The sequence below is a fragment of the Ranitomeya imitator genome, chromosome 4, assembly GCF_032444005.1.
Source record: "Ranitomeya imitator isolate aRanImi1 chromosome 4, aRanImi1.pri, whole genome shotgun sequence".
In the NCBI taxonomy this organism is placed as follows: Eukaryota; Metazoa; Chordata; class Amphibia; order Anura; family Dendrobatidae; genus Ranitomeya; species Ranitomeya imitator.
The window spans coordinates 568,386,943-568,410,954 of NC_091285.1; the positions used below are offsets into that span (position 1 = coordinate 568,386,943).

The window sequence follows — 24,012 nt, forward strand, 5'->3', positions numbered from 1 at the left end:
CACTCCTGGCCTTTGGAGCAGAGGGACCCCCCACTGGAGGGTATCTGCCCTGAGCCTCTTGACAGGGGGAAGGGTATTGGACGAGCCGCACGATCCCCCTGAGCTCCGGTAAGTTGCTCTCATGCGTCCCTTGCAGGGACAGGAAAAACACTGAGGTTTGGGGGTGGGACCGGACCTTTTAAACTCTCGTGTGTTTCCTGTCCCAGTAAGGGAGGAAGGACGTCCTCCAGAGTGCTGTCAGGATGACGTCCTGGAAAAACAAGTTATACCTTTACCACTTGTGTTGTTTTTGTAGCCTTTTTTTTTTACCATAGTTAAATGAAGACACTTGACAATTAAATTGTTTTTAACCAAAATCAAATTTTTATTACCAAATTTTTTACTAACAAATTTTTATTAAACACTTTTTTTAACAAATTTTTATTAAACTATTACATTTATCCAACTGAAATGTTATTGATTTACAAATCTGTAATGTGTGGGGTGGATATACCAACGGAGGGGCTGGAAGGTTGGACCACGTCGATAGTGGGGGAATGCCTATTGGGTTGGGGTTGATCTGTAGTGGAAGAGGGGGAAAAACCATGAGGCTGAGCAGTGAGGACAGGGGGTGGTGTTGGGGTAGGTGGAAAACTATATGGGTAAGGAAACAGGGGGGAGGACATTTGAAATTGGGACTGGGTTGGGATTTGGGACTGGGATGTGACTTGGGACTGGGTTGGGATTTGAGACGGATTTTGGAAATGGAAAGGGTTGGTAGGAGAGACAGTGGCTGTGTGGGGAGGTGTGGGAGTTGGTGTGGCTTGGGCGATGGCTTCTGCTAGAGCAGCATGGCAGCTTTGCATTAACCGCATCTGCTGGTCAAGAGTTAGCTTTTCCATGCTCACGAGCATTGACTGGAAAAAAAGAGTTGGCAACTGCATTGCATCTGAATGCAGCCTATCCACACAACTGTCGAGTTCAATGATGCTTTTATTCACCATGTTAAACCCAGCAGTCGTTTGCTCAGCAAAAAGCTTGATAGAGCTCTGTAAGGATGCATTGAGATGCAAAAACTCGGGAGCATAACTCCTTTCCTGACCCCTCTGTTGCTGCCGCCCAGAACCTAATGGTGTTCTAGAGGTGGCAGGATCAGAGGGGTGGGGTAAAGGGAATGCTAACTCGTCACCAGCAGCTTCATGTAACAAAGGCTGCAATGATGCTCCAGCGCTTGTGGATGGGGCCGAGGAACAGGAAATAAGGGAAGGGTCAGACGAAGGGTCAGAGGGGTGGGGTCTACTGACGTGGCCCACGGTGGCGGACTCCTGTGGGATCGCTCCAGAGGGGTCCAAGGTAGCAGCAGGCTCCCGAGTGCTACAGATGGTGCTGTGAAAGAAAAGAAAAAACAACAATTAATATATTGATAGGAAAAAGCCCTGCCTGAAAAAAAAAAAAAAAAAAAAAAAAGGTTAGACAGGAAAACATGGTGAATTAGTAAATGGGCTGTGGAATATTTACCTTCTGCTCAACATCGTCGATCGGAGGAACGACAGGGCCCTGCCATATTGATATTTGCTCCTGCGTCGTCTTGAGCCACTCGGGGCCTTCATCTCCTTGTTAAACTCCCTCTTGAAGCGATCTCTGAGTGACCGCCACCGCTTCATTACCCTTTCACCTGTAAAGAGAAGAAGGAGAAAAAAAAAGGGTTAAGTACAACACATCCCGTCCTGCTACCGAAATTACTAAAATGTGATTACTTACGTGCTCGAGTCTGCTGCCTTGGTTCAAGGTCCTCCCAGTTGTCCACAACGTTCTCGCATATTTGCTCCCAGAGCCGACGGGTAACAAATTGATCTGCATGGCTGTGGTCAGCCATGTTCCACAGTGGCTCCCGCTCACGGACCTCCTCGATGAGGCGGTCCACATCTAATCCGCCGTCCTCACCATCTGAGTCGGGAGCACGCTGTGAAGACTGTGAAAAAAAAAGAAAAAAAAAAAAACATTAGTACACAAATACAAAACTACCAAGAAAAAAAAATATCAAAAAGGTACTTACTGGTGGCTGACCGCTGCGACGATCACGACGCCGACTCTGGGAGCTGCTGGGAGGGCCTTCACGGCGTTGGCCAGAATGTGCAGCAGACTAAAAAAAGGAAAATGAATTATGTTTGATGTAGGCATATGTTGTATGTGTACTGTGATGTATGATGATCTGTTTTGTATGTGTTGGGTGCACTGTGATGTCTGAAGCAAGTTTCTGCACAACTTACACTCTGTGCGCCCACTCCTGGCATTTCTCCACCCACCCAGTCTCCTTCTGAGAGGCCCTCGGCTGCTTCAGCTTCCTGTGAAAACATAATTAATGCATATAGTGTTTAACCAAAATTTTAACAAGAATAAAGAGACAAAAATTAACCCCTTAATCCCATATGACGTACTATCCCGTCGAGGTGACCTGGGACTTAATTCCCAGTGAAGGGATAGTACGTCATATGTGATCGGCTGCGCTCACGGGGGGAGCGCGGCCGAGTGTCAGCTGACTATCGCAGCTAACATCCGGCACTATGTGCCAGGAGCGGTCACGGACCGCCTCTGGCACATTGACCCCCGGCACACTGCGAGTGTTCCGGCGGCATAGGGAAGCATCGCGCAGGGAGGGGGCTCCCTGCGTGCTTCCCTGAGACCCTCGGAGCAACGCGATGTGATTGTAAAAAAAATTAAAGTACACATATTTAGTATTGCCGCGTCCGTAACGACCCCACCTATAAAACTGTCCCACTAGTTAACCCCTTCAGTGAACGCGGTAAAAAAAAAAAAAAAAAAAAAACACAAGGCAAAAAAACCACGCTTTATTATCATACCGCCGAACAAAAAGTGGAACAACAAGCGATCAAAAAGACGGATATAAATAACCATGGTACCGCTGAAAACGTCATCTTGTCCCGCAAAAAACAAGCCACCATACAGCATCATCAGCGAAAAAATTAAAAAAGTTATAGTCCTCAGAATAAAGCGATGCAAAAATAATTATTTTTTCTATAAAATAGTTTTTATTGTATAAGAGCCAAAACATTAACCCCTTTACCCCCAAGGGTGGTTTGCACGTCAATGACCAGGCCAATTTTTACAATTCTGACCACTGTCCCTTTAGGAGGTTATAACTCCGAAACGCTTCAACGGATCCTGGTGATTCTGACATTGTTTTCTCGTGACATATTGTACTTCATGATAGTGGTAAAATTTCTTTGATAGTACCTGCGTTTATTTGTGAAAAAAACGGAAATTTGGCGAAAATTTTGAAAATTTCGCAATTTTCAAACTTTGAATTTTTATGCAATTAAATCACAGAGATATGTCACACAAAATACTTAATAAGTAACATTTCCCACATGTCTCCTTTACATCAGCATAATTTTGGAACCAATTTTTTTTTTTGTTAGGGAGTTATAAGGGTTAAAAGTTGACCAGCAATTTCTCATTTTTACAACACCATTTTTTTTTAGGGACCACGTCTCATTTGAAGTCATTTTGAGGGGTCTATATGATAGAAAATGCCCAAGTGTGACACCATTCTAAAAACTGCACCCCTCAAGGGGCTCAAAACCACATTCAAGAAGTTTATTAACCCTTCAGGTGTTTAATAGGAATTTTTGGAATGTTTAAATAAAAATGAACATTTAACTTTTTTTACACAAAAAATTTACTTCAGCTCCAATTTGTTTTATTTTACCAAGGGTAACAGGAGAAATTGGACCCAAAAAGTTGTTGTCCAATTTGTCCTGAGTACGCTGATACCCCATATGTGGCAGTAAACCACTGTTTGGGCGCATGGGAGAGCTCGGAAGGGAAGGAGCGCTATTTGACTTTTCAATGCAAAATTGACAGGAATTGAGATGGGACGCCATGTTGCGTTTGGAGAGCCACTGATGTGCCTAAACATTGAAACCCCCCACAAGTGACACCATTTTGGAAAGTAGACCCCCTAAGGAACTTAAGGGCTTCACAGAAGTTTATAATGCAGAGCCATAAAAATAAAACAAAATTTTTCTCCCACAAAAATTATTTTTTAGCCCCCAGTTTTGTATTTTCCCAAGGGTAACAGGAGAAATTGGTCCACAAAAGTTGTTGTCCAATTTGTCCTGAGTACGCTGATACCCCATATGTTGGGGTAAACCCCTGTTTGGGCACACAGGAGAGCTCGGAAGGGAAGGAGCACTGTTTTACTTTTTCAACGCAGAATTGGCTGGAATTGAGATCGGACGCCATGTCGTGTTTGGAGAGCCCCTGATGTGCCGAAACAGTGGAAACCCCCCCAATTATAACTGAAACCCTAATCTAAACACACCCCTAACCCTAATTCCAACGGTAACCCTAACCACACCTCTAACCCTAATCCCAACCCTATTCCCAACTGTAAATGTAATCTAAACCCTAACCCTAACTTTAGCCCCAACCCTAACTGTAGCCCCAACCCTAACCCTAGCCCTAACGGGAAAATGGAAATAAATACATTTTTTTTTTATTTTTCCCTAACTAAGGGGGTGATGAAGGGGGGTTTGATTTACTTTTATAGCGAGTTTTTTAGCGGATTTTTATGATTGGCAGCCGTCACACACTGAAAGACCCTTTTTATTGCAAAAAATATTTTTTGCAATACCACATTTTGAGAGCTATAATTTTTCCATATTTTGGTCCACAGAGTCATGTGAGGTCTTGTTTTTTGCGGGACGAGTTGACGTTTTTATTGAAAACATTTTTGGGCACGTGACATTTTTTGATCGCTTTTTATTCCGATTTTTGTGAGGAAGAATGACCAAAAGCCAGCTATTCATGAATTTCTATTGGGGGGAGGCGTTTATACTGTTCCGCGTTTGGTAAAATTGATAAATCAGTTTTATTCTTCGGGTCAGTACGATTACAGCGATACCTCATTTATATCATTTTTTTATGGTTTGGCGCTTTTATACGATAAAAACTATTTTACAGAAAAAATAATTATTTTTGCATCGCTTTATTCTCAGGACTATAACTTTTTTATTTTTTTGCTGATGATGCTGTATGGCGGCTTTTTTTTTGCGGGACAATATGACGCTTTCAGCGGTACCATGGTTATTTATATCTGTCCTTTTGATCGCGTGTTATTCCACTTTTTGTTCGGCGGTATGATAATAAAGCGTTGTTTTTTGCCTCGTTTTTTTTTTTTTTTCTTACGGTGTTTACTGAAGGGGTTAACTAGTGGGACAGTTTTATAGGTCGGGTCGTTACGGACGCGGCGATACTAAATATGTGTACTTTTATTGGTTTTTTTTTTTTTTATTTAGATGAAGAAATGTATTTATGGGAATAATATTTTTTTTTTCATTATTTTGGAATATTTTTTTTTTTTTTTTTTTACACATTTGGAAAAATTTTTTTTAACTTTTTTACTTTGTCCCAGGGGGGGACATCACAGATCAGTGATCTGACAGTTTGCACAGCACTCTGTCAGATCACTGATCTGACATGCAGCGCTGCAGGCTTCACAGTGCCTGCTCTGAGCAGGCTCTGTGAAGCCACCTCCCTCCCTGCAGGACCCGGATCCGCGGCCATCTTGGATCCGGGGCTGGAGGGAGCAGGGAGGGAGGTGAGACCCTCGCAGCAACGCGATCACATCGCGTTGCTCCGGGGGTCTCAGGGAAGCCCGCAGGGAGCCCCCTCCCTGCGCGGTGCTTCCCTGCACCGCCGGCACATCGCGATCATATTTGATCGCGGTGTGCCAGGGGTTAATGTGCCGGGGGCGGTCCGTGACCGCTCCTGGCACATAGTGCCGGATGTCAGCTGCGATAAGCAGCTGACACCCGGCCGCGCTCCCCCCGTGAGCGCGGCCGATCGGCTATGACGTACTATCCCGTCCAGGGTCAGATAAGCCCAGGGCACCTCGACGGGATAGTACGTCTAAGGTCACAGAGGGGTTAAAAAATGATATAAATGAGGTATCGCTATAATTGCACTGGCCCGAACAATAAAACTGCTTTATCAATTTTACCAAATGTGGAATGGTATAAAAGGTAACTCACACACCCTCAAGATGAATTAGGCCAAATAGCCACAAGACACCCATATGAACCGATGGAGACAGAAAATCCCATTCATAGGTCAAAAGGGTATAATACCTGTAATAGAACACAAGCCAACCTATATACTGGCAAGCCGAAGTATCCAGGGGACTGGGTGGACCATAGCCCCACGCGTATCGCCTCCCAAATGAGGCTTCGTCAGGGGAAGTATGTGCCCAGCCAATAGACGAGTGTTTATATAGGATCCTCAATTATGCTTTAGAACTCTTACCGGTGTGTATATGCGTCTGGCCATGAGAGCTGCAGCGCCACCTCTAAAACCGGAAGCGGAAATGACCGAATTGAGAGGCTCGAGAGCCCGGCATATAGAGTGACCGCAGGAGGGTGCATACAAAACGCGCATGCGCAGTAATGTCCAGAGAAGCGCAGTTGCAGCAAGAGCTGCGATCACCCCCAAGCCATAGACAGCGCACCCAAGCGAACACAAAGCCCGGCGCACCAAGCGCCTACATATAAGCGCCCGCATATAAGCAGAGAGGCACACACAAAGCACACCTGCGTAATGCAACGCCGTGATAGCAAAGGGGCGCAGTCAGAAAAAGAACTGCAGTCTCCCCCCAACCGAGAACAGCGTACCTGGAGGGCTACAAAGCCCAGCGTGCCCAGCACCGCATATAGGCAGAAGGGTGCATCTGGGACAATCCCACGATGAAAAAAAAATTCCCATAACATCTTTTTGACGTATTCGTTATCTTCCTCCTCAGTCACCTTCTTGGATCTGGAGGTGGTAATGGAAAATGATACCATTATTACGAAATTGTATCGTAAACCGACAGCAACAAATGGTCTCCTGGATTTCAGAAGTTTCCATCCCCAGCACACGAGACACGGAGTCCCTATCGGACAGTTTCTAAGAACAAGAAGGAATTGCACACGTGATGAAGATTTTAAGTCAGAGGCCCTGGCGTTAACTTCCCGTTTTAAAGAGAGAAACTACCCTCAGAGGTGTATATCATTGGCCTTCCAGAGGGCGAGGAGTGAGACACAGGAGTCTTTATTGAACTCGACACGTAAGGTACGGGACAATGTTTCCAAGTTCATAACCAATTATAACACGCACTGGTCACAATTGGGAGGCATTTTACGTAGACATTGGGGCATTCTTACCACGGATTTGAACACCTCTAATATTGTTGGCGAACGGCCTCTCTTGGTAGCCAGGAGGGCACCCAATTTGAGGGACCTCCTGGTCAAAAGTCATTACATACGACAGACTACCCGGCTTAATCGTGGGGTGAGGCTTAGGGGGTCTTTTCCCTGTGGGGACTGTAACATCTGTCCTCACATGGGTCCAACTAGGGAATTTTTTCAAAATCCCGTCGATGGTGTGACATATAAACTTGGGGGGGTATATCAACTGCAGGACCAGATATGTCATTTATGCCCTTATCTGTCCTTGCAAGATGGTCTATGTGGGCCAGACCTCTCAGGAATTACGACGGAGGGTCCAAAAACACTTTTCTACTATCAACCTGGCAAGAAGTGACAGTGATAAAGGGAGGACCCTGACCCCGGTGGCGGCCCACTTCCTAACACACCACTCTGGGAGTACCATGAATACACGGGTGGTTGGACTAGAAAAGATCTTTATGTCGGAGAGGGGGGGCTCCCCCAGAAAACGCTTACTTCAAGTAGAGTCACGGTGGATTTTTAATTTGGGATCTGTTGCTCCTACAGGTTTGAATGAGGAGCTGCTATTCACCGGATTCCTTGGCTAATCTACGTACATGTGGACTATTGGATTATGTCCTTTCCTTCCTCTTGCCCCTCTGTGGAGTCGGAGAAAAGATGCTACTTAGGATGAGCATGAAGCATACATCATGGACGGTTCTTCATCTGGGTATCATTCCCATTTTTGGATTCAAGGCTACTGTGGGATTAACAATAGTGGCTTCATCCCCAATACTGACTTTGTGTTTCCTCCTTGGATATTGTGCCATCTATTACATAGTATATGCTTGTTTGGCTCATGGGGGCAGTATTGGTGATTTAGGTTGGCTCATGGGGACAGGCATGTATTAAATGTATATGGGTGTGTGTGGGGTGGTCCGTGGTATGGTTTTTGGATATGTGGGATAGTATTTTAGGCAGGTCTTTTGAAGTATAAATAGCCTCATAAAGGATGGGCTGGTCCCATATTATTATTCTCCTTCGGGGCCTGAGAGAACTATTTTGGACTGGTGTCTATTCAAGATATATTATATACAATAAATATTTAATTATTATGTTAGTTGTTTATAATTATTATTGGTTTAGTGTGGTGACTTATGTGGCTGTGTGATTCTCCCCTTCCCCATCCACCTTCCTACCTTTTCCCTTCCCTTCCTCCCCCTTCTTAGGTGTTATGGGATATGTGTGGTTTTGTTATGGGTACATGTTGTATATATGGGTTGTTTTGGGTATGTGTGGTTGTCATGTGTTGTGTTGTGTTGTGTGTATGGGTATGTGTGAGACCCCTCACATGGATGGGTTATACATGTGCATGATTGCATATGTGGTCTCTTGAGTCTATATATGTGTGGATTGGTATCCATGTGTGAGTGAGATATATTATGCCCCCTGGTTTGCAGGTTTGATCGTTCTTGTGGCATCTATATATCTGTGGGGGATTGCAGCGTTACACACTCTCTTCTTTTCTCCTCTACATGGGCCCTTTGTCCTTTTCATTCATTTTTGTACCTGTCTGCGCTGGCTCGGGAATATTTCCCGGGCATGCGAAGGGAGGGACTCCTGTTATTTGGTATACATCATATGGGGGTAGCACTGTTTGATACTAGTCGCGGACGCGCGCTAGTTTATCTATATGGTTTCTGTACCATGGTGCTTGGGGTTTTTTTGGCATGCACACGTTAACATTTTACTTATGTGGTCATGTGTGGTTTTTTTCATCGTGGGATTGTCCCAGATGCACCCTTCTGCCTATATGCGGCGCTGGGCACGCTGTGCTTTGTAGCCCTCCAGGTACGCTGTTCTCGATTGGGGGGAGACTGCAGTTCTTTTTCTGACTGCGCCCCTTTGCCATCACGGCGTTGCATTACGCAGGTGTGCTTTGTGTGCGCCTCTCTGCTTATATGCGGGCGCTTATATGTAGGCGCTTGGTGCGCCGGGCTTTGTGTTCGCTTGGGTGCGCTGTCTGTGGCTTGGGGGTGATCGCAGCTCTTGCTGCAACTGCGCTTCTCTGGACATTACTGCGCATGCGCATTTTGTATGCACCCTCCTGCGGTCACTCTATATGCCAGGCTCTCGAGCCTCTCAATTCGGTAATTTCCGCTTCCAGTTTTGGAGGTGGCGCTGCAGCTCTCATGGCCAGACGCATATACACACCGGTAAGAGTTCTAAAGCATAATTGAGGATCCTATATAAACACTCGTCTATTGGCTGGGCACATACTTCCCCTGACGAAGCCTCATTTGGGAGGCGATACGCGTGGGGCTATGGTCCACCCAGTCCCCTGGATACTTCGGCTTGCCAGTATATAGGTTGGCTTGTGTTCTATTACAGGTATTATACCCTTTTGACCTATGAATGGGATTTTCTGTCTCCATCGGTTCATATGGGTGTCTTGTGGCTATTTGGCCTAATTCATCTTGAGGGTGTGTGAGTTACCTTTTGGTTACCAATAAAAACGTCAACTCGTCCCGCAAGATGACAAGACCTCACATGACTCTGTGGACCAAAATATGGAAAAATTATAGCTCTCAAAATGTGGAGACGCAAAAACTGTTTTTTGCAATAAAAAGCGTCTTTTAGTCTGTGACGGCTGTCAATCATAAAAATCCACTAAAAAACCCGCTATAAAAGTAAATCAAATTCCCCTTCATCACCCCCTTAGTTAGGGAAAAATAATAAAATTTAAAAAAAATGTATTTATTTCCATTTTCCCATTAGGGTTAGGGCTAGGGTTAGGATTAGGGTTAAGGCTAGAGGTAGGGTTAGGGCTAGGGTTTCAGTTAGAATTGGGATTTCCACTGTTTAGGCACATCAGGGGCTCTCCAAACACGACGTGGCGTCCGATCTCAATTCCAGCCAATTCTGTGTTGAAAAAGTAAAACAGTGCTCCTTCCCTTCTGAGCTCTCCCGTGCGCCCAAACAGGGGTTTACCCCAACATATGGGGTATCAGCGTACGCAGGACAAATTGGACAACAACTTTTGGGGTTCAATTTCTCATGTTACCCTTAGGAAAATAAAAATTTGGGGGGCTAAAAAAAACATTTTTGTGGGAAAAAATGATTTTTATTTTCACGGCTCTGCGTTATAAACTGTAGTGAAACACTTGGGGGTTCTAAGTTCTCACAACACATCTAGATAAGGTCCTTGGGGGGTCTAGTTTCTAATATGGGGTCACTTGTGGGGGGGTTTCTACTGTTTAGGTACAATAGGGGCTCTGCAAACGCAATGTGACACCTGCAGACCATTCCATCTAAGTCTGCATTTCAAATGGCGCTCCTTCCCTTCCGAGCTCTGCCATGCGCCCAAACGGTGGTTCCCCCCCACATATGGGGTATCAGCGTACTCAAGACAAATTGGGCAACAACTTTGGGGTCCAATTTTTCCTGTTAACCTTGGGAAAATACAAAACTGGGGGCTAAAAAATAATTTTTGTGGGAAATTTTTTATTTTTATTTTAACGGCTCTGCCTTGTAAACTGTAGTGAAACACTTGGGGGTTCAAAGCTCTCACAACACATCTAGATAAGTTCCTTAGGGGGTCTACTTTCCAAAATGGTGTCACTTGTGGGGGGTTTCAATGTTTAGGCACATCAGTGGCTCCCCAAACGCAACATGGCGTCCCATCTCAATTCCAGTCAATTTTGCATTGAAAAGTCAAATGGCGCTCCTTCGCTTCCGAGCTCTGCCATGCGCCCAAACAGTGGTTTACCCCCACATATGGGGTATCGGCGAACTAAGGAAAATTGTACAACAACTTTTGGGGTCCATTTTCTCCTGTTACCCTTGGTAAAATAAATCAAATTGGAGCTGAAGTAAATTTTGTGTGAAAAAAGTTAAATGTTCATTTTTATTTAAACATTCAAAACATTCCTGTGAAACACCTGAAGGGTTAATAATCTTCTTGAATGTGGTTTTGAGCACCTTGAGGTGTGCAGTTTTTTGAATGGTGTCACACTTGGCTATTTTCTATCATATAGACCCCTCAAAATTACTTCAAATGAGATGTGGTCCCTAATAATATGACATATCTCTGTGATTTAAGGGCATAAAAATTCAAAGTTGGAAAATTGCGAAATTTTCAAAATTTTCGCCAAATTTCCATTTATTTTCACAAATAAACGCAAGTCTTATCGAATAAATTTTACCACTATCATGAAGTACAATATGTAATGAGAAAACAATGTCAGAATCACCGGGATCCGTTGAAGTGTTCCAGAATTATAACCTCATAAAGGGACAGAGGTCAGAATTGTACAAAATTGGCCCGGTCATTAACGTGCAAACCACCGTTGGGGCTTAAGGGGTTACATTTTTAAATTACCTCAATACGCAGATGCTGTGAAGGAGGGCTCTCAGAAGAACACATGGTTTCTTGGGCTATGTGGTCCCTGGTGGATCTGTAAGTATAAAGATACTTGTAAGCTACTATCCAAATTATATTCAAAGCTTTGTGGTCTTTAAGGGTTCTTTTTCACTTACGAGACATACGTCCGAGTATCGCATGTTAAAAGCAAGTTCTGGCGCCGGCACTCCGGAGCAGAGCGTGCAGCTCCATGTGTTGCTATGCAACTGCACGCTCCACTCTGGAGTGCCGGTGCCAGAACTTGCTTTTAACATGCGAGACTCGGCCGTATTTCTCGCAAGTGAAAAAGAGCCCTAATACTTACATCAGGAAACCGGCTTGCTGTGCTGGCTCTGTGGTCCCTGCTGGCTCTGTGGTCCCTGGTGGCTCCGTGGTCCCTGGTGGCTCCGTGGTCCCTGGTGGCTCCGTGGTCCCTGGTGGCTCTGTAAGTATAAAGACAATTTATACTTAGACCCACAAACCCCCCAAATAGCTAATGTAATAGATTTAAAAACCACCCTGCTCAAATGTTATATCTCAGCAATGTCCAAGCAGGCCAAAAAACAACGTTTAGAGAAACCACCAAAAAAATATACCCAAGGCACACTAGTCTGAGCTGGATATCATAGCTTAATAATATGCGCAAGCTGTAAAACCATTTCCCCCCCACCCACAAAATTTTTTTTTTTAACAAAATACCCTCATTTAAAGTTGAAATGCATAAACACCAGTTGAAAATGTATTGACCCCATATATGATTTGAAAAGATCCCTTTAAAAATTACGTGAAAAAATACATCTTAAAATTTTCCAACACCTTTTATTTTAAAGGGAAGGTGCCATAAAAAAAAATAAAAAATTCCAGCAATTGAAAAATGTAAAGAATTAATGTTTACATTTTCTTAAAAAAAAATATTATCATTTGTTTATAATTTATTAAAATATGAAAAATAAGTTTGGCATTTCCACGTTTAAACACTAAGGGGAGCAGCTACTGAAATTTGACAAAAACCTAGTGTACAACTATCTCACATTACTGCACTGCAGTAATTATGGGCGGAGTCTGCTGACGTGTGTGATGTCTCCTCTCCTCCCCTTCTGGGTGTTTGCTAAGGGATAAGAGAGGATGATATTCAGGAACACAGTGAGCAGCCATTTTGTTGGTGATTGCAAAGTTATACTGACAAGTGAACAGTCACAGAGGATGGCAGGCAGCAAGGATTCTGGGAGACATATGGTGGAGGGAGCAGGGTGACCGCAGCACAGAGCATTTCAGGAGAGCGGTGTGCTGGTCTATGGGGGGCACCCTGTTTGGTGCGCGGAGCAGCCAGGGATTATACATAGAGCGCTGTCTTTTATACACATGGATGGACCGTCTGCTCCACAGAAATCCAGGAAACATTTCTGCTGATTGATGGCCTGGTCTGATCCAGACATTGCATGCAGACCCCATTCCCCTTCTGTCCTGGCGATGTGTGAAAGCGAGGTGACAGGCGCAGTACGGGGTGACACTGGGAAGCAGGCTGGAGGGAAATGTAGCCACATAGCAACGATAAAAATGAGACCCCTCTCATCAGCTGCCTCACCAGCCCTCCCATGACTCCACCTAACTGGAGGTCATGCTGCCCCCTCTATTACCATAGACGCGTGTGAAGGTGCTCAGCCAGAACCACCCTAGAATGGGTCCCCTTTCTGAAGATAATACTGCCATATAGCTCACACATAATACTGTCAAATAGTTCACACATAATACTGTTATATAGTTCTCACATAATACCACCACATAGATCTCCCATAATACCGCCATATAGATCACATATACCACCATAGATCACACATAATGCCGCCATAGTGCTCACATACCACCATATGCTTCTCACATAATACCGTCATATAGATCACCCATAATGCCGCCATATAGATCTCACATAATACCGCCATATAGGTTACACATAATACTGTCAAATAGATTACACATAATGCCGCCATAGTGCTCTCACATAATACTGCCATATAGATCACCCAAAATGGCGCCATATAGATCTCACATAATACCACCATATACTTTTCACACATGCTGCCATATGGATCACACATACCGCCACATAGATCACACATAATACTGCCATATACTAATCACATAATACCGTCATATAGATCACACACAGTACCACCATGTAGATCACACATAAAACCACCATATAATTATCACCTAGTACTGCCACATAGATCGAATATAATCCCACAATATAGCATTTCAAAAAAGAAGAAAAAGAAATAGACCAAAAATCGGGGATCACCAGAGGCACGGATCAAGTAAAAAGAGCAAATTTTATTCAAAAGTGCATAGACGGACACAGAAAACCACATAGAGCACACATTAAAAACATTTAAAACATTGGTCATCCATCAGGTTCAAGAGGCTCTGGTAACTGTGTGTATACCTCTTCAGCATGGGAGTCTCTGCAGCTTTGGCACATTGAGTCTCGTACTTACTCTGCTAATAGATATACTAGTCTTTGAACCTGATTGTGCCCTCAGCTGGGCTGGCTATCTACATCTCTATATGTATCTTTATTTATTTCTATGGCAATTGGGGTTCATGTCTAGATGACTCATTTTTTCATGTGTTTGCACCATGGATATTGTCTTCATTATAACATGGTGCATCTAGGCAATGTGGATCTCCTTACAAGTCATTGTGACACATGCTGAATGTGCTAGCTATATGACTATATGTGTACTTACCATTTAGCTCTCTTTAATCTTTTCTTTGTATGATAAAATAAGGTGCTGTTCACATAGACATCACACTCAGTAATAGTAAGGATTTTCTTTATATTTGTCATCTATTGATACTGGGGAGTTGGCTCATACAGGGGGATGGCTCCATTTTGGGCCTAAGTGTACCATGTATAGGTCACATGGATGACCAATGTTTTAAATGTTTTTAATGTATGCTCTATGTGGTTTTCTGTGTCCGTCTATGCACTTTTGAATAAAATTTGCTCTTTTTACTTGATCCGTGCCTCCGGTGATCCCCGATTTTTTGTCTATTTCTTTTTCTTCTTTTTTGAAATGGTTCATATCATATAGACCTGGTTGGATCCCTTGGTATCTGTGGTGCCCCCTCTCTTTCTTATCAATCCCACAATATAATTCTCATATACCACCGTCATATAGTTTTTACATCATTCCACAATACTGATCAAACAGAATACTGCCATATAGATCACATATAATGCTGTCATATAGATTACACAATACTTGGCGGCATAATATGTGATCTATATGGCAGTATTATGATATACAGTATATCTAATATGTAAAAGTGTGTGTGTGTGTGTGTGTGTGTGTGTGTGTGTGTGTGTGTGTGTGTGTGTGTGTGTGTGTGTGTCTCCCCGAGAGCGTCATAGGCTATGTTGTGAGGCGGAATTTTAACCCCACGCGTTCCAATTCACCAAACAATTTTGCCCCCATCTACATAATGGGGAAAAAGTAAAAGGAAAAGTGTTGGAGGCGAATTGACAGCTGCCAGATGTGAACAAGGGGGGCTTAAAGAATGAGAGCGATGGCGCCAAAGAGTATTTACCGTACAGTTGCTAAGGTGGTGCCCTGACATGGGATACTCACCACACACAGGGATATGAACACACACACAAAATGCGCCATACACTGCCACGTGCTTCAACACATATCACCCTCAGCACACATTTCACCACACATATACCAACCTCACCACATAAAAGTCGAAACACAAAAGTCGCCGCGCAAAACTCGCCACATGCAAAACTAGGCTCACGCAAAACTCGCCACACATGTAAAATTCACCTCATGGAAAACTCGCCACACGCAAAACTTGCACATGCGGAAAAATTGCCACATGCACAAGAGTTGCAACACATGCAAAAGTTGCCTCACACAAAACGTGCACATACTCAAAACGTACCACAAATGTACCATATAGGAAATACGGCAGCTGTCAGTCACATGACCTGTCTATTATCTGTATGCGTGAGCTAATATATATACTGCCAGGGGGGAGGGCTTCCTGCTGGCTGGGGATTTATCAGGCTGCCAATTTAGCTTACAAATATTGAGGTAAAAATACTAACCAAAAACGTGTGAACGAGGTCTAATAAGGGAGATGACAAACATGTATATACTGAGGGGAAAATGAGAGGTGTGAGGTGAAAATGAAAAGGTGTGAGTGCAAAATAAGAGGAGTGAGGGAAAATAGTGGAGTGATCCAAAAATGACAGATGCGAGGTCGAAATGACAAGTGTTAGGTGGAATGAGAGGAGTGAGGGGGGAATGAGAGGAGTGGGAAAATGAGAGGTGTGAGGGAGAAAATGACACATGTGAGGAGGAAAATGAGAGGCGTGATGGGAAAATGAGAGAAGTGAGGTGCTATAACTAACCACAGATATTTACTATGCCCAGGCAACGCCGGGCTCTTCAGCTAGTATATAATATATATAGCGGCATAATGTGTGGTCTTTATGGGAGTTTTATGTGATAAATATATGGCGGCATTATACGTGATCCATATGGCATTGTGCTGGTCTAGGGTGGTCACAGATGTATGGTGGAAGGAGCAGGGTGACAGGAGCGCAGAGTATTTCAGGAGAGCAGTGGTCTATGAGGAGGGGGGGGAGGAATGTGTGCTCACACTCACAACTGTATACTTAGCCTTTACTAGCTATTAAAATGGGGGACACCCCCCCAAAAAAACTTGGGGGCCCCCTATAATTAATAACCAGCAAATGCTATGCAGACAGCTGCGGGCTGACATTTAGGCTGCGTGCACACGTTGCTGATTTTTCGTGTTTTTTTCGCGATAAAAACGCTATAAAACCGCAAAAAAAAACAGCATACAATATGCATCCCATCATTTTGAATGAATTCTGCATGTTTTGAGCACATGATGCGTTTTTTTCCGCAAAAAAAAATGCATCACGGTAAAAAATGCAGCATGTTCATTAATTTTGCGGGTTTTTTTTTTTGCAGATTTCCCACTATAAAATGCATTGGGAAATGTCTGGGAAAAAATGCATCAAAAACGCGGCAAAAATGTGCAAAAAACGCATGCAGATTTCTTGCAGAAAATTTCAGGATTTTCTCAGGAATTTTCTGCAAGAAATCCTTAACGTGTGCACATAGCCTAATAGCCTAGGAAGGGGCCATGGATATTGTCCCCCCAGGCTAAAAACATCAGCTCTCAGCCGCCTATCAGATGTGCCTTTTCTTGCACTTTGCCTGGCAATCTCCACTTGCCCTGTAGCGGTAGCAAGTGGGGTTCATATTTGGGGGTTGATGTCACCTTTATATTGTTCGGTGACATCAAGCCCACGGCTTAGTAATGGAGAGGCGTCTATAAGGCACCTATTACAAATCCTATCCTGTGTGATACTTACTGCTGAGCCGTGTATTTAAGGCCTCTTTCACATTTGCATCGTGTTAGATCCATCACAATGCGTCGTTTTGGGGAAAAAAAACGCATCCTGCAAATGTGCCCGCAGGATGCGTTTTTTGCCCATAGACTTGTATTGCCGACGGATCGCGATGTATGGCCATACGTCGCGCGTCCGTCGTGCACTGGATGTGTCGTGTTTTGGCAGACCGTCGTCACAAAAAAATGCTCAATGTAACATTTTTTCGTATGTTGCATCTGCCATTTCCTACCGCGCATGCGCGGCCGGAACTCCGCCCCTTCCTCCCCGGGACTTAGAATGGGCAGCGGATGCGTTGAAAAACTGCATCCGCTGCCCACGTTGTGCCGAATTTTCACAACGTCCGTCGGTACGTCTCGTCGACGCTTTGCGACGGACCCGTACTGACGGAAGTGTGAAAGAAGCCTAAGAAGGCCTCTTTCACACTTCCGTCGTGCACTCCCTGTCACAATGCGTCGTTTTATGAAAAAAAACGCATCCTGCAAATTTGCCCGCAGGATGCTTTTTTTCCCCATAGACTTGCATTAGCGACGCATGGCCACACGTTTCGTCCGTCGTGCACTGGATCTGTCGTAATTTGGCGCCACGTCGTCTGGAAAAAGCGTACAATAAAACGTTTTTTGTCTGCGCTGGAAAAACGTGCGACGACGCATCCTGCGGCATACGTCGTTGGCTAGAATGGAAGCCTATGGACTCATGATCCGTCGTGGCACGTCGTATGATGGAATCCAGCGCTGGAATACGTCTTTTTACACTGAGCATGCTCCAAATCAGTATTTAGTAGCCAATTGGCCAGACAGCCCCAAATCTATAATAAACCTGGCCTGTGGCTTCATTCCTCAATGTGCCAGCAAGACTCCTGCCTGACATCCAGCCAGAGGCCTGCCTGCCAGCGTCCAGCCAGCCAGCATCCTGCCAGAGGCCTACCAGCCAGCATCCAGCCAGAGGCCAGCCAGCCAGCATCCAGCCAGCCAGCAGCCAGAGGCCTGCCAGACAGCGTCCAGCCAGCCAGCATCCAGCCAGAGGCCAGCCAGCCAGCGTCCAGCCAGCCAGCATCCAGCCAGAGGCCTGCCAGCCAGCAAGCGTCCAGCCAGCCAGCATCCAGCCAGAGGCCTGCCAGCCAGCAAGCGTCCAGCCAGCCAGCATCCAGCCAGAGGCCTGCCAGCAAGCGTCCAGCCAGCCAGCATCCAGCCAGAGGCCTGCCAGCAAGCGTCCAGCCAGCCAGCATCCAGCCAGAGGCCTGCCAGCAAGCGTCCAGCCAGCCAGCGGCTTTCATAGTTTATTTATTCCCTTTTATTTTTGCCACTGGAGGCAAAGATACGCCGCCTCTGAGCACCTATACCCGGGATGGTGCACGGGGACCCGAGACTCAGCACAGCCTCCCGGCCACAGCTGACGAAACAAAGTGCCCGTGCTCCTATGGTGGCGGCCCCGTGCTCGCCCCCTGCGGCCCGCACCACACGCCACTCTCGCACTCATCACTACACGGCTACTCGCCTTTTTATTGCGCTTGAAGTCCTGGCAAATCTATTAGCACCAGCCATGAAACCCTCATCCTGAATCCTGATTGGCCTTGGGGGCAGGGCCACCAGCTGATTGGTTGGAACATAAACTGGGCAGGCTTTCCGTGGACCAATGATGTGTAAGGTAACAAAGCAAACAGTTCTATCTAAGCACTGATTGGCTGCAGGTCACAGCGGCTATTCCGATTCGCTATTCCTTATTGGTGGCGGGTCTGAGCTGAGGTTTTTATATGGCCTCATATAATTGGTTGTTTTTTTTTATTGACAGCGTCGATAACCCATCATTAATTACTATAATAATTAGAAAAGTAAAGCATAGCAGCTGCCTGGATGCTCTTCCAAGACGACATGGTCACGATTTGCCTGCACCACGTGACTTGTGTGAGAGCGCAGACCGCAGAGTCGACACTGACAGGCAGCTGCCATGGACCATGAGCTGGAGTAGTCCGTGCCGACCACGTCATATACTACAGTTTGTAACAAAACCGTGCGCTCTCCCTGCTTACCTCACACCTGAATGCACCGCGTCAGGCAGAGCATCCGCTCCCGAGTTACCCGGTTACCACGTGACTTGGTAGGACCGTGCTACAAACTGCTTTACTTTCCTAATTATTATTATAATTAATGATGGGTTATCGACGCTGTCAATCACAAAACAACCAATTATATGAGTCGATATAAAACCTCGCTCAGACCCGCCACCAATAAGGAATAGCGAATCGGAATAGCCGCTGTGACCCGCAGCCAATCAGTGCTTAGATAGAACGGTTTGCTTTGTTACCTTAAACATCATTGGTCCACGGAAAGCCTGCCCAGTTTATGTTCCAACCAATCAGCTGGTGGCCCTGCCCCCAAGGCCAATCAGGATGAGGGTTTCATGGCTGGTGGTAATAGATTTGCCAGGACTTCAAGCGCAATAAAAAGGCGAGTAGCTGTGTTAGTGATGAGTGCGAGAGTGGCGTGTGGTGTGGGCCGCAGGGGGCGAGCACGGGCGCTTTGTTTCGGCAGCTGTGGCCGGGAGGCTGTGCTGGGTCTCGGGTCTCCGTGCACCATCCCGGGTATAGGTGCTCAGAAGCGGCGTATCTGTCACTGAGCTTAGTGCATCGGTCCTGGGTGCACGGAGAGGCGGGGGTGCGAAGATGGAAGGGGCGAAAACCTTGCAGGATCCATAAACGGCATGAAAGCCCCAGATCCAGCAATAGGCGCGGATTCATCACAGTGGGTGGGAGCTGCTGCACAGGACCCGGTCCACTGCCCACATCAGTAATGGTGGACGGGACCCCTGAGGGCCAGCTCTCACCTGATGGCATCAGCCTGTGGGGCGGCTAATCAGCAGCTGAGCCAGGGATGCCATCATAGAGTGGCCTCAGGGGTCCCGTCCAGGGGTCAAGCCTGGGGCACGTTCACACATTGCAGTAGACCTAACATGTGTTGCTATGAATTGCTGCAGTTTTGCTATTATTGCTTGAAGTCCCCCCCCCCCCCAAGTTTTAAAATTCTGACCCACATGTAAAAACTGACCGGTCAATTGTAGGATTGCCTCAGTGTGATTGGATGAGGGAGAGTGCCTGCAGGGTTATCACACAGCAGCTTCCTCCATGCTGTGATCTGGCCCAAACATAGACATTAGTTTTCTCTGGAGGAGCCCGCGTGATGTGTGCTGTGTCTGGCCCGTGTTGCTGAGTGTCTGGCCCGTGTTGCTGAGTGTCTGGCCCGTGTTGCTGAGTGTCTGGCCCGTGTTGCTGAGTGTCTGGCCCGTGTTGCCGAGTGTCTGCTGCGCACTTCATTACTAGTGATTGGGAATATAGAGGGATATGGTGCAGCGATCTGTATGTGGAGCCGCTGCCATTGTTCGGACCTTTGTGTTGCAGATGTGCCACAGGTTTCTTCCTATGCCACATCTGTAGCATGGCTTCACTGCGTGGCCCCCAGAATCTGACCGCACACTCAATCAGCATTTACCATTAAATGGGATGTCCACACACAACAAAATACCCTTTTCTTTTATTGCAGGAGCCATTCTTGTAAATCATCATTTTTGTTTAAAAATAAAAAATAGGCACGCTCCCTTGGAGGACTAACCACGTTCCTGTATTATGCCGAATTCACACAGCATTCTTTTTTTAGTGTGCTAGAGCCATTTTTGGTCCGTGTCAGTTTTTAGAATCTTTGTCTTTGAATTTATTTTTCTTCATGCAAAATTAAAACAAAAAGCATCAACTACTCAGTGGAAAAAAGGACAGCACTTGGGTGACACGCAGATTAGATCAGCAAATCACAGTAAATCAGGCCGACAGATGTGTATACTAGTTGAAATGACAGGGGTGGTCAGGCGAAAATAACATCCTCCTTGTAGGTAATAACTGATCTGTGGAGGTCTGACCGGAGGGACCTGCAGTGATCACAATGGGTACGTGACAGCATGTGCAGTGCCGGCCATTCTGCTGATCAGTGCGGGAGCCCGGAGGCAGCCAGTCACCAGTCAATATTTTATCACCTATCCTATTGGTTTTACTGGACAACCCCTTTCACCCCTTAATGACCGCCAATATGTCTTTTTACTGACCTGAGAAATAAGAGACTAGCCTCCCCATACAGGAGACAATCCAGCAGCTGTCGGCTGTACACTGTAGCTGACAACTTGCTGCATCAGTGTTGACGCCGTCCATATCTGTTTAGCCCCTTAGATGCTGCTGTCAAATGCGATTACATCATATAAATGGTTAACAGATTGTGGGGCTTCCTATTTAACTACATCGGCACCCTGAGATCATGATTGTGAGGTCCTGATATTTGCCATTGCAGTTCACGCCCAAATATCGGTCTTAGGCTACTTTCACACTAGCGTCGGAATCTCCCCGTCGCAATGCGTCGGGCAGAGATTCCGACGCTAGCGTTTAACGCACTGCACAACGGAGGCAGCGGATGCATTTCTCCGGCGCATCCGCTGCCCCATTGTGAGGTGCGGGGAGGTGGGGGCGGAGTTCCGGCCGCGCATAAGCTGTCGGAAAAAGCGGTCCGTCAGGAGCAAAAAACGTTACATGTAGCGTTTTTTTGCTCACGACGGTCCGCCAAAGCACGACGCATCCATCGCACGACGGATGCAACGTGTGGCAATCCGTCACAATGCGTCGTCAATACAAGTCTATGGGGAAAAAACGCATCCTGCAAGCACTTTTGCAGGATGCGTTTTTTCTGCAAAACGACGCATTGTGACGGATTGCAGTTAACGCTAGTGTGAAAGTAGCCTTAGAGTCTTCCGGCTATAGCGGTCTGTTCAGAAGTTAGCGACATTTAGGTAGTAAAAAAAAAATTAATTTCCATCATGCCAGTTTACATTAATTCCTGAAAATCACCTGAAGGGTTAATAAACTACCTGACAGCAGTTTTCAATATGTGGCCTGGTGCTGTTTTTGAAATGACACCGTTTTGGGGGATTTACAATATATAGGACCCTCAAAGTCACTGCAAACCTGGATAGGTCCCTAAAAAAATAAATTTTGTAAATTTCCTTGAAAAAATAAAAAATTACTGCTACATTTTTAAGTATCCTAAAATGCTAACAAAATAAAATAACATTTTACAAATGGTGCTAATGTAAAACAGACATGTGGGAAATGTTATTTAATAATGTTTTTCTATGGTATGACCATCTGGATTAAAGGGACAATCATCAAAGTTTAAAAATTGTTGTTTTTTTTTAAATTTTGTCAAATGTTTGATATTTTTCTAAATAAACACAAAACATATCGACCTAAATTTACCATTATCATAAATTATAATGTGCCACGAAAAAAACATTCTCAGAATCACTGGGATTTGTTGAAGAATTCCAGAGTTATTACCACATAAAGTGACACTGGTCAGATTTAAAAAATTTGGCTCTGTCACTAAGGGGTTAATGTGTCCATGCTTCCTCTGTCAAAACAAACAAAAAAAAACAGATTGCTCCCTAAACTGTAGAGTTTCCCTATACATGGTGTAATGTTTCATTTGTCCTGCAGAGGCACTACAGGATAACTGAGCAATTACTGCTCCTCATTGATGGTCCCCAGCTTAAAGGGAATCTGTCACCCCAAAAATGGCCTATAAACTGCGGCCACCGGCATCAGGGGCTTAATCGACAGCATTCTGTAATGCATTCTGTAATGCTGTAGATAAGCCCCTGATGTAACCTGAAAGATAAGAAAAACAGGGTAGATACTCACCCAGGGGCGGTCCCGCTGCGGTCTGTTCCGATGGGTGTCGCGGTCCGGGTCTGGCGCCTCCCATCTTCATACGATAACGTCCTCTTCTTGTCTTCTTGCCACGGCTCCAGCGCAGGCGTACTTTATCTGCCCTGTTGAGAGCAGAGCAAAGTACTGCAGTGCGCAGGCGCCGGGAAAGGTCAGGGAGGCCCAGCGCCTGCGCACTGCAGTACTCAATAGGACAGACAAAGTCCGCCTGCACAGGAGCCATGACAAGAAGAGGACGTGATTGTATGAAGATAGGAGGCGCTGGACCGTGACCCCCATCGGACGGCAGCGGGACCGCCCCTGGGTGAGTATAATCTAGCCTCTTTTTCTTATCTTTCAGGTTACATCGGGGCTTATCTACAGCATTACAGAATGCATTACAGAATGCTGTAGATAATTCCCTGATGCCGGTGGCTGCAGTTTATAGGCCATTTTTGGGGTGACAGACTCCCTTTAATGGCTGGATTCCTTGCACCACTCCTTATACTTCTGTGCTTTCTTGGGGTGACTCTCCACCAAATCACCAAAAAATCCAGTCTACATAGCCATGACCCTGAAATTCTTCCTCTATTAAATCCTTTATTTTCTTATATATGCGGCAGAAAAGCTTGCAATGTTTTGTCCAGAAAACAGCCATAGGGCTCCTTTCCATTTGCAAGATAAATGCCCGTGTCTCGCATGTGAAAACCAAGCTGTGGCGCTGGCACTTGGGAGCGGAGCGTGTGGCCGCACAGCAATACATGGAGCCGCACACTCCGCTCCCAATTGCCGGCGCCAGAGCTTGGATTTTACATGCGAGACACGGACGTTTATCTCGCAAGTGGAATGGAGCCCTTAATCAAGCACAAACATGCCCTATCGAGTTACTTATGCTGCTGGACCAGTAGTCCACTCTTCCCATGATCCCTCCATCATTGGCAAAGAGACCACGTGCAATTAAAAACCCCATTGTTAAATTCACTAATTGAGATAATTCAAAGAAGATTTCTAGAAGGATAGGCCATCAGTGTGTGATCATAGACAACAATAGGAGGAAGAAAAGGAGTACCAAATCAATAAAGTAAAAAAGTACAAATTTTATTAAAGTATTAATATATAATAAGAAGTAAAGATGACGGCAAAGCAAGACAAACACCAAAAGATTGGGGTCACGTGCAATGACTATAGCAAATAACAGTGCAGCCCATAGGTAAAC

The 24,012-nt window shown here is 45.4% G+C and overlaps 2 protein-coding genes across 5 annotated transcripts in view; one reads left to right on the forward strand and one right to left on the reverse strand.

Moving 5' to 3' along the window:
- Positions 1–346: 346 nt before the first annotated feature.
- LOC138676734 (uncharacterized) lies at positions 347–19,193 on the reverse strand. Of its 4 annotated transcripts, XM_069766288.1 has the most exons (9): positions 19,089–19,193; positions 11,933–12,050; positions 11,587–11,662; positions 6,672–6,813; positions 2,250–2,324; positions 2,036–2,122; positions 1,741–1,951; positions 1,498–1,654; positions 347–1,365 (listed from the first exon to the last, which is right to left on the reverse strand). In XM_069766288.1, exons 4-9 carry the CDS (start codon positions 6,765–6,767, stop codon positions 462–464), a joined length of 1,530 nt encoding a protein of 509 aa, XP_069622389.1. In that variant the 5' UTR covers positions 6,768–6,813; positions 11,587–11,662; positions 11,933–12,050; positions 19,089–19,193; the 3' UTR covers positions 347–461. The 4 variants fall into 4 exon arrangements, with proteins under 4 accessions (XP_069622389.1, XP_069622391.1, XP_069622392.1 ...); XM_069766290.1 differs by lacking the exon at positions 6,672–6,813; XM_069766291.1 differs by lacking the exon at positions 6,672–6,813 and having other exon boundaries at positions 11,933–12,014; positions 19,089–19,158.
- A 189-nt stretch (positions 19,194–19,382) lies between these two features.
- The window catches only part of LRRC28 (leucine rich repeat containing 28), a 63,659-nt gene continuing 59,029 nt past the window's right edge, over positions 19,383–24,012 (forward strand). The window contains exon 1 of the mRNA XM_069766292.1: positions 19,383–19,506. The gene's annotated coding sequence lies outside the window, so the exon portion shown is untranslated. The remainder of the gene's footprint in view (positions 19,507–24,012) is intronic.

Excerpts from the sequence above, each read along its gene's own strand:
- LOC138676734 (XM_069766288.1), bottom strand. The coding sequence starts at position 6,767 with ATGTTATGGGAATTTTTTTTTCATCGTGGGATTGTCCCAGATGCACCC. Across the intron at positions 1,952-2,035 it reads GTCGCAGCGGTCAGCCACCA|TCTTCACAGCGTGCTCCCGA; the intron begins GTAAGTACCTTT and ends TTTTTTTCACAG. Across the intron at positions 1,655-1,740 it reads AAGGCAGCAGACTCGAGCAC|GTGAAAGGGTAATGAAGCGG; the intron begins GTAAGTAATCAC and ends TTCTCTTTACAG.